This window comes from Phaseolus vulgaris, chromosome 3 (genome assembly GCF_051622355.1).
Source record: "Phaseolus vulgaris cultivar YP4 chromosome 3, ASM5162235v1, whole genome shotgun sequence".
Classification (NCBI taxonomy): domain Eukaryota; kingdom Viridiplantae; phylum Streptophyta; class Magnoliopsida; order Fabales; family Fabaceae; genus Phaseolus; species Phaseolus vulgaris.
The window spans coordinates 52,946,405-52,960,038 of record NC_143500.1 but is presented as its reverse complement, the minus strand read 5'-3'; the positions used below and the strand labels follow the sequence as shown (position 1 = coordinate 52,960,038).

Sequence of the window (13,634 nt, the reverse complement as noted above, 5' to 3'; positions counted from 1 at the left end):
GGTTTGAAGAAGGTTGGTTGGGGATATGGTCTTTATGCAATCCTACAACTGGAACACGCACATGTCGGTGATTATTTTTAATGGGACCCACCAACATGCATGTTTGACGCTGATGTTTCTCCCATCAATTATCGCTTAATTACTTTTTTGTTATTTATTTTACTCAATTAATTTATCTTCTTATGCTAAATTAATGTAACTAATTTATAATTATCATTATATACTGGTTATGAATTTTCTATGTTAATTTATTAAAAAATTTACATTAAAAAAATAATGATTTTAATTTGAATGAGATAAAGAAAGAAGAGGTTACATGAAAAAGGCATGCATGCACAGTCTGAGTTGAAAGCTGTCATCCAATTTGGTCTTGTTTGGCAACAACCCCACATGCTATCAATTTCTGCTTTACACTATTTTACAACATGGAATATAATTCACAAACTCTGTAAGCTTTTTTACTTCTACTTCTTCTTTATTTCAAAAATGAATTTGAGATGAACATAAAAAAAATATTAATAAATCTGCAATTTCAAATAGTTAGATTAAATGTGATCATAAATTGAAACTCGTTTAGTCAGGTGGTTTATTTATTCTTTTAGAATTTTTAAATAAAATAAATATTTAGATTTATTAATATTTAAGTACTTGACATGAATTATTTTACCAACTATTTTTTTATAAAGCATATAATTTTTAGTTATTTATGTCAGTTTATAATTTTTTGTGTCTTACTTTGAAATAATTTGTATTTATTTATTTCTATGTGAATTTATTTTTGTTAATGAACATTGTTATCTATTTGGGTTTTATATTCATTTTGTGTTAATAACTAGTGTGAAGAATTAAATACAAAGATATTTTTATTTTAGTATTCTAAAACTACAATATTTTATTTATTTAAAATATTATATATGATTTAATTATTATTTATTAAAATCAGTTTAGTCTTCGTTAAACCATTAAATCCTGAATCAGTAATGACGATTAATTTTAAAAATAATAGTGGCTAATGAGACACCAAATTCAGTGGTGATAAAAAATAGAATTCACACGTTTGTACCTTCGCATAAAGAAAAAACAACAATGGTAGGGTGTGAACTTAGTAAAACAAAGGGTAAAAACAATAGCCCCAACAATACAGCAGTGTGTATTGGACTAAAATGGCCTCATACGTAGCATTTACTAGATGGTATTATGAGAATCAGTAAATTTACGAGGTTTTAACGATAACAGACAATATACATTAACTTTTATAATTAAGTTTATTTATATTTATGTGCTATGTCCACAAGTTAAAGGAAAAGTGTTAAACAGTTTATAATATTAACATGTTATACAGTCTCACAATGATTATTAGCTTCATCCACTCGAATATTAATATTTCATTATAAAATTTACCTTTTAAATTATTTTCCTCCCTACTAAGTAGATTTAACAGTACATTTCCTTAGGAAAAGAATTTTAAAAAATATATATTAATTTTAATAATGTGTAATAGTTTTATAATTAAAGCTATATGAAAAACACTCAGTATTTTAATTACTAAAGGATAAAGACGTTAAAATAAACACTATTCTATATTGCTGGGAGGTTTTCTTTTCATATTTCTATTGGTTCTTTCTTTCTGTCTTCTTCCAGAATTCCACAGAAATGGCTCAGTTAATGAAGAATCATTGGCCACCTCCAAGTTGAAAATTTGCTAGCCACTCTAATCATCAAAATCACATGTTCCTTAAATGCAGGGGCATCTTGAAGCTTCCAAATCCACCACCCAGTAATCTTGCCACCAGCACGTACCTGAAGAAATTAATATGAATTCATAAATACATAAGATCAAATACATAGAAATTGCACAAATAGAGAAAAAATCGGAGGGAGGAAAAGAAAACGCTCACTTTCAAGCCAGAAAGTGTCTCCACTTGTCCTGTATAAACTTCAAATATAGTCTAGCCATTTTTTCCTGTAGCCTTTTTCTAAATCATGTTCCCCTCCTTCCCTATATGGCAAAATCATTCGGTGGAGATGAATTCCTGTTCGTTGAATTTCTTATTATTTTCTTTTTGAAAGGTAGTTGGTGATGGTGGTTGAGAAAACAAACTACATAAAATTATGGTTAAAATTAAAAGAGCATATAAAGACAGTATTTACCATTCTACAGATTGAACATTTTCCTTTGGCTGTGACATTGTATCTGAGATGTGATCCTCGTCATTGCTCTGCCGAGGATCAAGTAAATATATCATGTTTAGTATTGAAGCTCCCCTGGCTGTTTTTCTTGAAGTCTTTTATGTTGTCTCCAATACCTCTGAGGTTTTCCATCCGGGCAATGCCTTGAGATATATGACAGGTTCAGAGATAAAGGTAAATATAATAGATATACACAAAACAACACCAAATGCTCATTAACTCAGATTGGATATGCATACATATGAATGAAACTATCCAATTAAGAGGGCCCTCACCAGACAACAAATGGAAAAGAAGATGGATAACGTATCAGTTTGACCATTTGGCTATATCACTCCTGTTGTTCCCATCATATCAGGTTAAGTCTGCCACTGGCACAAGTGGATTGCCAAACATCACCTGCAATAATAACCTGAAACATGGATAACCAGAAACTAAATCCCTGCCCTATTACATCTGCTCGATCACCATCAAATAAAAATCACATATAAAAAATGTCTTATTATGTAAAACGAAGTAAATGTTATGCAATATCAGTATGCAGTATTATGTTAAACATTTTTTTGGCTGAAAGAAAAGTACACCTGAAGGAGGATAAGATATCCTCCAAAACTGAAAAGGCAAGAGAGCCAGAAGATAACAAGAATGCAATAAAGCTCACAAAATTATAACCCCTTGGAACAGCCATGAAGGGAATACTGCGGAACCCATAAACACAATGCATCTTACAGCAAATTGAGTAGCAGAGATCTACACTTTTAAATGTTTACATTCTGCCTTTGTATCTCATGATCGGCTCAAAAAGTAGGACACACCAATCGCAAGCCATAAATCCCAAACAAATTGTTTGAACCAAAGTAATTACAGGATTTAGTTTCCAACTTTTTCTGAACTAGAGTTTGAAATTGGAAGAAATATGTGAAAACAAACACACCATAAAACAGGAGTTCAAAGTTGAAATCATTCCGTCAGGCCTCACAGAACCAAGCATAATCATGTAATATAATCAAAAATTGTTCTGGCAAAATAGTAATATTACTGTTATAATTTTCAAATGCACCAATAGATCTTTAACACTAAGAAAAATATACAAGATGGACAGCGTAGAAATGGTTCTAACATCCAGAGAACATGATGGCGGACATAATTAAAACCAGTAATATCAAGAGAAGACAACGTGGAATGCTTGGGTTTAACAGTAAAGCACCATTAATTGCTCTAATTAACCAACATTGAAATCATGACTCACATAGGGAACCTAAAGAAGTATTTATAACCACAGGGTGGTCAAAATCCTCAAATCCTAATCTAACACATAACACTATATTCCTAAAATCAATAATTTGACAAAAATAAGATATTGTCACAAAAGTAGCTCAGAATAAATCATATATTCATTCCGCATAAATAACACCAAATGGAAATGTTTGCCTATGGAGCAAATGCTTAAAACATCCATCTTCCTATAATACTATTATCAAATAATTGTTTAAAAAATCAAATAAAATAAATAAAGGAAAAACAAAATTAACAAATACAATGTAAAGAAAACAAAAAATCTGAAATGACTAACCTCTAAAAACCATGACTCCTTTTTTAACTAGGAAGCCAAGTTCTTGTATGCTGCTTTAGTTGTTGCTAGTCATCCACCCATCTAGATATCAAGCATATGAAACTTCATATTACAAATAGCAAGCATTTTAGAATCAAACTAAACAATGGCAGGCTTAACCATATACGCCCTGGCATCAACTAAGCATCAAAAGTTTGAGAAGTTTCCTCAGGATTCTTTATCGATAACTGCTGTATGTGGATGCAACCTGTGAACCAATGTGTTATAAGTAATTTCTTCTTCTACGTGCAGTCCTGTGTTAGACATATGATCACTCAGTAAAGTAACTTCTAACTCCCTTTCCTTGCAATATCCCTTTTGCAGTGTATTGTAAGTGATGATATCTGGAGCTATTCCATTTCTTATCATCTGATTTAAAAGTTCTGTAGCTTCTTTCACATTTCCCAATTTACAATACGCATCAATCATAATAGTGTAAGTAATTTTATTAGGTTGCATACTGTTTGAAGACATTTCCAGTAGTATACTCCCCACTTTGTCCATCTGACCTAACTTACAGTAACCACCAATTAGAGCAGTAAAACAAAATATATCTGGAAGCAAGCCTTCATTTCTCATTTTTTCAAAAATTTCCTTTGCTTCATCCACACGGCCAATACAGCACATTCCATGTATTAGAGGAGAATACGTGGCATTGGTAGGTGGCATGCCCGCACTTTTCATAGCATCACACAGTTTGAAGGCTTCCATCAGATTCCCATCTCTACAGTAGGCTGCAATAAGTATGTTATATACAACAGAACTAAGCTCTACTTTCTCATAAACTAATTTCTGAAGCAATTTCACAGCATCTTCAATCCGATCAGCCTTACAATATCCTTCTAATAAAATTGCATGTGTATATACATTGGGAACTATGCCATATTCTTCGGCTTCATGCAAAAGCCTATGAACATCATCTATCTCACCCTTATCAGCCAACCCTTTCATTAGGAAATTGTAGGTATACGTATCTGGTTGGAATTCTTCATGAACCATCTTTTCCTTGAGTTTGAAAGCTACATCGATTTTACCCCATTTACAACAACCAAAAATAAGTGTGTTGTATGAGATCCTATCCAGTACCAAACCTTTCTCAAGCATTCGTTTGATTATTTCGAAAACTTCCTCCATGTTCCCTCGTCCACAAAGTCCATGGAGAAGCGCATTTGAGGTAACTGTATTGGCAGCAAGCCCTTTATCTGCCAGCATAAACCAAAGCTCAACCGCCTCCAAATGTTTTTCACATTTACAAAGTCCGCAGACCAACAGCGTTAGCAAGCTATCACTAGCCTTGATGTTCCTTAACACCAACTCTCTAACAATTTTTAATGCCGAATCCGACCTAGATTTTTGCAACAACTGATGAATCACATACGAACACGAATCCATGTTAACAGACAACCCACTAGACAATAGGTACCCCAATACCTGCTCAGCCTCCTCCATTTGATTGCTCCTGCAAAAACCCTGTAAAAGAGTATTAAAAGTAACAGAATTAGGCTTCATGCCCTTCAATACCATCTCATCCCTAGTCCTCAATGCCTCAATCATATTTCCCTTCCTGCAGTACCCATCAATCAGCGAGTTAAACACAACCTCATTGGGAGCAAAACCCTTGCTATACATTTCCTCCAACATTTCATTCGCCTCCTCAAACTTCTCCATCTTCATCAAACCATTGATGAGCGCACCATAGGTCACCACACTCGGATTCACCTTGCTCCTAACCATCCTATCCTTAAACCGAAACGCCTCTTCTAACCTCCCACTCTTGGACAACCCATCAATCACATTGTTGTAAGTAACCACATTCGGCGAAACACCGAGCTTCTCCATCTTGTGAAACAAATCCACAGCGTCCCCAACCCTCCCTCCCTTACAAAACGCGTTAATTGCGGCGGTGAACATGAAAACATCAGGCACAACGCCTTGACAAGTGACATCAAACACCTCATAACTCTTGTGAAGTTCATTGGCCGTCACCAATGAGCTGAGCAAAAAATTGCAAGTTTTCAAACACGGGAAAACGCCCTTCTTCGAAAACATGATAAAAATATCAAAAGCGCAACGGAAGCCGAAGTCCTTGTACCGAGAGCAGAGAATGTAGAGCAACAAATCCAATTCGCCATGTCGTGTATCCAAAACCTGATTCAGCTCCAACATCGAGGAAGCTATTTCGCGGAGGCGGTTCTCGCGGTCGTGAAACGACGTGGGAACGTGGCCGTCGATCAAACGAGTGACCAAAGACCTGGCGCGCGGCAAAAGAGAAGAAGCGAGGAGCGAGCGAAGGAGGAGGCAATAGGAGCGAAAGGTGAAGGGGAATTTAAAACGGTTAGTGGCAAGACGGAAGAAGTCGAGTGTCGTAATGGGGTTAACGGTGTGGTGGATGGGGAAGAATAAGCGATCGAATTCGAGAGGGGACAAATGGGGCAAAATGGATTTACATTTGGAAGAGTCTAGAACCCCGGTGGTTAGAAGAGAGGGTAGAAGGGTGAGAAGGGCGTGGTTAGTGGTTTGCGGAGGAGAGGGGTGAGGTGGCGGCGGCGGCGGAGGGGTTGGCGGAGGAAGGTGGCGGCGTTGGTGGCGGAGGGCGGTGGAGGTGACCCAGGTTAGGGGTCGCGTGAAGATGGGTGGAGATTTAGGAGAGGAGAACCTGGTGAAGTCCATTGCAGAGTGCATGGATTAGAGGGAAGGAGAAGGGAATGGTTTTTAGTGCATTTGAGGTGTGGAAGCCATGGGTGAGTGGGTGTGAGAGTGCCACGATTGAGAGAGAGAGAAGGGTCACGTTGGTTCCCTGAGGTTTGGAATTGGTATTGTGGTCAAGAAAAGAGACGCAGCAAATTCGGCTGGCCTCTGAACCCAGGGAACACCGTGAGGGTCACTGAGACGAAGGAGGGGTTCAAAAGTGGGCCCTCTGCTTCACCAAAAACTTCAACCCGGCCCAATCAACTTTTTTTGTTGGGTATTTCTCTCTGCACCCCTACTTCCAAAATAAAAAATTCAGAAGGCAAAAAAACCATTTCAGAATATTCTTTTCGGAACACATTTTTAAAAAGGGTAAAATTATCTTTCTTGATATGCAAGAAGCCATTTGTTAGGCGAAGGGAAAAACACCCTTTTTTGTTTTATCCATATAACTCATATTTAAGATGAAATTAAGATGAGTGATTAAAAATTGTGGGTTTATGACTCACCTTTCCGTTTTCTTGTTATAATTGGGAGGTTAATTGTCGCAATCAATTGCAATCAATGGGAGATTAATTGCCACAATCAATTGTCATCAATGGGAGGTTAATTACCATTAATTGTATTTATTATTGTTGTCTCCTAGAACCACTATATATAGTGGCTTCCTTCCAGCAATGTAACACACTACAAACAAGCAACACACACTTGCTTCCTCTCTCTTTTCATATACTCTCTATTTCTGTTCTTGGGTGTAAGTGTTTAACCCATATAGAGAGGATTTGTTTTAGGGCTATTTATCTATTAGTCTGAGAGAAATTCATTGTACTCCCAATATCATTATAGTGAAAGTTTTGGCTCTCTCGCCGGTGGTTTTTTACCTCTATTTAAAGGGGTTTTCCACCTGAAAATTCTGGTATCATTCTCACTTTACTTGTTACTTTAATCTCTCATAATCTTTGGTTGAAATTATCACGCTTCCGCACACGATATCCCTACAAATTGGCATCAGAGCTTTTCGATAATTCAACTAGGATCTAATGTTCAATAATGTCAAAATTGGATATTGAGAAATTTGATGGTAAAATCAGCTTTGCTATCTGGCGAGTCCAGATGCTAGCTGTTCTCACCCAAAATGGTTTAAAGAAAGTTCTGGCAGGTAAAATGATGAGACCAACCACTATGACGGAGGAGCAGTGGGATGAGATGGAATGTCTGAAGGTACTCCCATCCAATCTCACCTTGATGAATTTAATTCCATCATAATTGATTTGGAAAATTTGGATGTTAAAATTGATGATGAGGATAAAGCTGTTCTACTTATTGTTTCTCTACCACCCTCGCATCGACAATTCAAAGAAATTATGTTATACGGTAATTATCTTACCTTAAGCTTTGATGATGTCAAGACTAATTTACTAGCCAAAGAAAAATTTAATACTCAAATTCATTCTGAAAGTTCTGGTGAAGGATTAGTAGTTAGAGGGAGAAACCAAGAGAAAGGTAAGAACAATAAGTATAAATCTAGGTCAAAATCTAGAGGCAAGAACTCCAAATATTGTCGTTATTGCAAAAAAAAGGGACACGAGATCTCTGACTGTTATAAATTGAAAAATAAGCAAGATAGAGAAGATAAGGGAAATGGTAAACAACCAGAAAAATTTGCCGAAGCTAGTATTGTTGAAACTGAATCTGATGGGGATTGTTTTGTAGCTTCCAACACTGAACAAAGGTCTAAAAATGAATGGATTCTTGATTCTGGTTGTACTTTTCACATGTCTCACAATAGAGATTGGTTTACCACATGAACCAGTTTATAATGGTCTTGTTTTGATGGGAAACGATGCTCAATGCAAAGTTGTTGGTGAAGGAACAATCAAAATCAAGACACATGATGGAATTGTTAGAACTTTAACAGGTGTCAGATATGTCCCTGAGTTGAAACGGAATCTCATTTCCTTAGGCACCCTTGAATCTCATGGGTGTAGATACTCAGCTGAAGGTGGAGTTTTAAAAGTGTCTAAAGGAGCTCTTGTGTTACTAAAGGCAATTCGATGTGATAGTTTGTATGTGCTGCAGGGTTCAACTGTTACAGGTTCTGCAGCTGTTGCCTCACCCAACAAAGATAACACCAAGTTTTGGCATATGAGATTAGGCCACATGAGTGAGAAGGGAATTCTAATCCTCAAGAAGAAGGGTCACCTTGGTAACCACTGTACTGGAAAGGTTGATTTCTGTGAACATTGCATTTTTGGTAAGCAGAAAAAGGTTAGTTTTTCTAAAGCCATACACAGAACCAAAGGTACCTTGGATTACATTCACTCGGATCTTTGGGGTCCGTCAAAAGTTCCCTCCAAAGGTAAATGTCGTTATATGATGACAATTATTGATGACTTCTCACGAAAACTGTGGGTGTATTTCCTTAAACATAAGAATGAAGCATTTTCCACTTTTAAAGAGTGGAAATTATTGATTGAGAATCAGACTGGCAAGAAGATAAAGAGGTTAAGGACAGACAATGGCCTTGAGGTCTGTTCGAATGAATTCAATGATTTCTGCAAGAAGGAAGGCATTTCCAGACACTTCACCATCCCAAGTACTCCACAACAGAACGGGGTTGCAGAAAGAATGAATAGAACTATCCTGGAGAGAGTTCGTTGCATATTCTCCCATTCTGGTTTGAGCAAATCTTTTTGGGCTGAAGCGGCTTCAACGGCATGTTATCTGATAAACCGCTCTCCTAACAGATCAATTGATTGCAACATTCCAGAAGAAGTTTGGTCAGGTAACCTTGTTGATTATTCTAATCTTAAAATATTTGGTTGCCCTGCTTATTCTCATGTAAACGAGGGAAAATTAGAACCTCGTGCTAAGAAGTGCATTTTCTTGGGTTATGGCTCAGGGGTTAAAGGCTATCGTTTATATGACCCAGAATCTCATAAAGTAATTCATAGTCGAAATGTGACCTTTAATGAAAATGCTATGCTCTCTTCTGCAAAAGATACTGTCATTTCCTCAATTGATACAGGTGACCAGGAAGATGCTCGAGAGAAGGTGGAGTTTGAGATTAAAACACCCGCTCATGAGGAAGACGTTCCCAATTCCTCCAGTACTCAAGATGATCAAGTCACTGCTATTGATGGTACAAATGAACATTTGAGTCCACGTGAGCAAAGTCCACCTAAACGACGAGGATTACCACAGCCGTGGTCTATGGCTCAAGAACTTCCACAACAGAGACCAAGAAAACCGACTCAAAGATTAATTGCAGAATCTGCCAACATCGCTTATGCTTTAACTATTGCACAAGAGATGGGTGAAGAAGGTGAACCCAAGAATTACTCTGAAGCTATCTCTGGTGACGACTCAACAAAGTGGATTGCTGCTATGCAAGAAGAAGTTGAGAGTCTTCTAAAAAACGAAACATGGGAATTGGTGAAGTTACCAGAAGGAAAACGAGTCATTAGTTGCAAGTGGATCTTTAAGAGAAAAGAAGGGATCCCTGGTGTTGAGAGTACAAGGAATAAAGCAAGATTTGTTGTAAGAGGTTTTGATCAAGAGAAAGGTATTGACTTTAATGAAGTATTTTCTCCTGTTGTTCGTCATACCTCAATACGTATATTACTTGCTTTAGTTGCCTTGTATGATTTGGAGCTGGAACAGTTAGATGTGAAAACTGCTTTTCTTCATGGTAATCTTGAGGAAGAGATTTACATCCAGCAGCCTGAGGGCTTCGTTGTTCCTGGAAAGGAGGACCATGTATGTCGTTTGAAGAAATCTCTTTACGGCTTGAAGCAATCACCAAGACAATGGTATAAGAGGTTTGATTCTTTCATGATTGGACATGGATACTCCAGAAGTAGCTATGATAACTGTGTTTATTTTCAAAAGACATCTGATGGGTCATTTATATACTTGTTGTTATATGTTGATGACATGTTGATTGCTGCAAGAGATAAATCTTTAGTTAACAAGTTAAAGGCCCAGCTTAGCAGTGAATTTGATATGAAGGACTTAGGTCCTGCCAAGAAAATTTTGGGAATGGAGATCAACAGAGATCGTCAAGCTGGAAAACTTTTTTTATCACAAAAGAAGTATGTTCTTAAGATGCTTGACAAATTTGGAATGCGAGACTGCAAAGCTGTTAATACTCCAATTGCCGCCCACTTCAAGTTGTCATCAGATCAGTGTCCAAAATCAGACGAGGACAAAAGACGCATGTCACATGTCCCGTATTCAAATGCAATTGGAAGTCTCATGTATGCTATGGTATGTACTAGACCTGATTTAGCTTATGCTGTTAGCATTGTTAGCAGGTTCATGCATAATCCAGGCAAGGCACACTGGGAAGCCGTTAAATGGATACTTCGTTATCTAAAAGGTTCTCCAGATCTTGGGTTGGTATTTGATCAGCATAGAGCCGATCCCGGAGGAGCAGTTGGCTATGTTGATGCTGACTATGGTGGTGATTTAGATCGGAGAAGGTCACTTTCAGCCTACATTTTTACCTTATGTGGGTCTGCTATCAGTTGGTATTCTTCACTTCAAGCCATTGCGGTTTTGTCCACCACTGAAGCAGAATATATTGCTGTTACAGAAGGTATGAAAGAGGCTATATGGCTTCGAGGCTTGGTAAGTGAACTTGGTCTTCAACAAGATGTTCTTGTTATATTTTGTGATAGTCAGAGTGTTGTCCACTTGACCAGGAACAGTAAGTATCACTCAAGAACCAAGCACATTGAAATCAAACACCATTTTATCCGAGACATTGTTGATACAGGAGATATAATTGTTGAAAAAATTCATACGACCGACAATCCTGCAGACATGTTGACCAAGCCACTTCCATTGGCTAAGTTCGATCATTGCCTGAACTTAGCTGGTATTATCCATACTTAATCAAGGCTTCATGGCGAGAGAGTGTTCCAGTCAAAGGCAAGTCAAGGTGGAGATTTGTGGGTTTATGACTCACCTTTCCGTTTTCTTGTCATAATTGGGAGGTTAATTGTCGCAATCAATTGCAATCAATGGGAGATTAATTGCCGCAATCAATTGCAATCAATGGGAGATTAATTGCCACAATCAATTGTCATCAATGGGAGGTTAATTACCATTAATTGTATTTATTATTGTTGTCTCCTAGAACCACTATATATAGTGGCTTCCTTCCAGCAATGTAACACACTACAAACAAGCAACACACACTTGCTTCCTCTCTCTTTTCATATACTCTCTATTTTTGTTCTTGGGTGTAAGTGTTTAACCCATATAGAGAGGATTTTTTTTAGGGCTATTTATCTATTAGTCTGAGAGAAATTCATTGTACTCCCAATATCATTATAGTGAAAGTTTTGGCTCTCTCGCCGGTGGTTTTTTACCTCTATTTAAAGGGGTTTTCCACCTGAAAATTCTGGTATCATTCTCACTTTACTTGTTACTTTAATTTCTCATAATCTTTGGTTGAAATTATCACGCTTCCGCACACGATATCCCTACAAAAATTTTAAGATCGGATTAAATCAGCAATGAAATAGAATAGTAATTTTCTACCATATTGACTAGTGCATCCTTTTTTTATCAACAATAACAGATATATAAATGTGAATCACTTCAGGGGTGGATCAACCCTCCCTTATACAATAAATACATAATCCAACGTCTAACAGTACTCTCCAAACCAAACAAGCAAAAACACAGTCTACTCTAAGAACCTAAAAACCATCAAATAACCAAACGCATACATTCCAAATGTTCCAAACACCAACTAGAAAAGGAAACCGAAGTAGTGCGAGATTTTGCAGAAATCCAAGATCAAACCTTTGTTTGCATCAGGGTACAAATTTCAGGCGCGTCAGTCACACTCCTGTTGAAAATAATAGAATTATGACATACCATTAATTTGCATGTAGTTATGAAATACATATAGTTTTTAATAATAAAAATAGGTTACAATTTTTAAATTGGTATAATACCCAGTTTAATTTTGTATATGAATTTTTGAATTGCTGTAATTAGAAATTAATTTCATTAGATAGTAAAATTGCATTAATTCTAAAAAAAGGTACACAATCAACTAACTGTGCATATATGCACCTTATATTTATGAAGACTTGCCTCGACAATTCTCCCACTCAATTTAACCATGCACATCATTAATGGTAAAATCAATAAGGTAATTACAAATGAAATTGATTAGCTTCAAATAAAATTAAGTACAACTTTGAAAAAAAAAATCTCACTTTCTTCATAAATTAGCAAAATCAATAAGGTAATTACAAATAAAATTAAGGATATTTTTGTAAACAATAATTTTATTTAAACAAACACAACATATGAAAGAGATAATGCAAACTTGTCTCAACTTAGGTCTTATATCACCAAGTAATTGGAATTTCATGAATTTGAGATGCTCAAAATTGTCAATTTAGTCCAACCTACTACTTTGGTCCTCGTCTTTATGGGACAAAGCAACAACTTCCAAGATTAAAAAGTCTATATAAAAAAAGGTTTATGGACTAAAATACTCATAAAAGATTTACGTATCAAAGTCAATTTATAAATATTTTTAAAGTACAAAATATTCTTTAAAACTAAGAATTAAAACAAGTTACTTATACACATATGAAAAAAAATGAATTAATTGCTTTAATATTTAGGAACTCAAAATAAAAAATATATAAATTCAAACTTATTTCAATATAGATGTGGTGAAATTCAAAAGTTAGGTCAAACCACAATCATATCAAGTTGATCCGAGCTAAAGTCAAGCTGAATCATGTTGATCATAGGTCAAATTTGATCTAAGTCGGTAAGATCTAGTTTAATTTGGTTCAAATCATGTAAGTTTGTGTTGAGTGAAACTTAACTTAAATTCGACCTAACCATAAAATTAAGTTACAAATAATAAAAAATAATTAAAGATCAATTTATAATTAGTGTAAAGTATTTAAGAAATAATTTTTAATTTAGAACATTTTAAAGATTTGTGCAGTTCTAACAAATATATATTTCTTAATTTTAATATTCATTATTTTTCTTTGGTTTTTTAAAAAATATTTTATTCTTCGTATAGTTTTTCTTAATCTTTATACTTCCATATAAAATATAATCATTAAATACAAAATTATCTTAATAATTTTTTATA

General features: G+C 35.7%; 1 protein-coding gene across 3 annotated transcripts; it reads right to left on the bottom strand.

The window, feature by feature from the left end:
- Positions 1–1,450: 1,450 nt before the first annotated feature.
- LOC137808596 (Tetratricopeptide repeat (TPR)-like superfamily protein) lies at positions 1,451–6,666 on the bottom strand. Of its 3 annotated transcripts, none has more exons than XM_068609776.2 (5): positions 3,764–6,666; positions 2,466–2,602; positions 2,152–2,333; positions 1,899–2,033; positions 1,451–1,800 (listed from the first exon to the last, which is right to left on the bottom strand). In XM_068609776.2, exon 1 carries the CDS (start codon positions 6,482–6,484, stop codon positions 3,971–3,973), a length of 2,514 nt encoding a protein of 837 aa, XP_068465877.2. In that variant the 5' UTR covers positions 6,485–6,666; the 3' UTR covers positions 1,451–1,800; positions 1,899–2,033; positions 2,152–2,333; positions 2,466–2,602; positions 3,764–3,970. The 3 variants fall into 3 exon arrangements, with proteins under 3 accessions (XP_068465877.2, XP_068465879.2, XP_068465878.2); XM_068609778.2 differs by having other exon boundaries at positions 2,466–2,589; XM_068609777.2 differs by having other exon boundaries at positions 1,899–1,999; positions 3,764–6,660.
- Between the last annotated feature and the right edge of the window lie 6,968 nt (positions 6,667–13,634).

What these genes read in the sequence shown, in the direction of transcription:
- LOC137808596 (XM_068609776.2), bottom strand. Translation starts at nt 6,484, where the DNA reads ATGCACTCTGCAATGGACTTCACCAGGTTCTCCTCTCCTAAATCTCCA.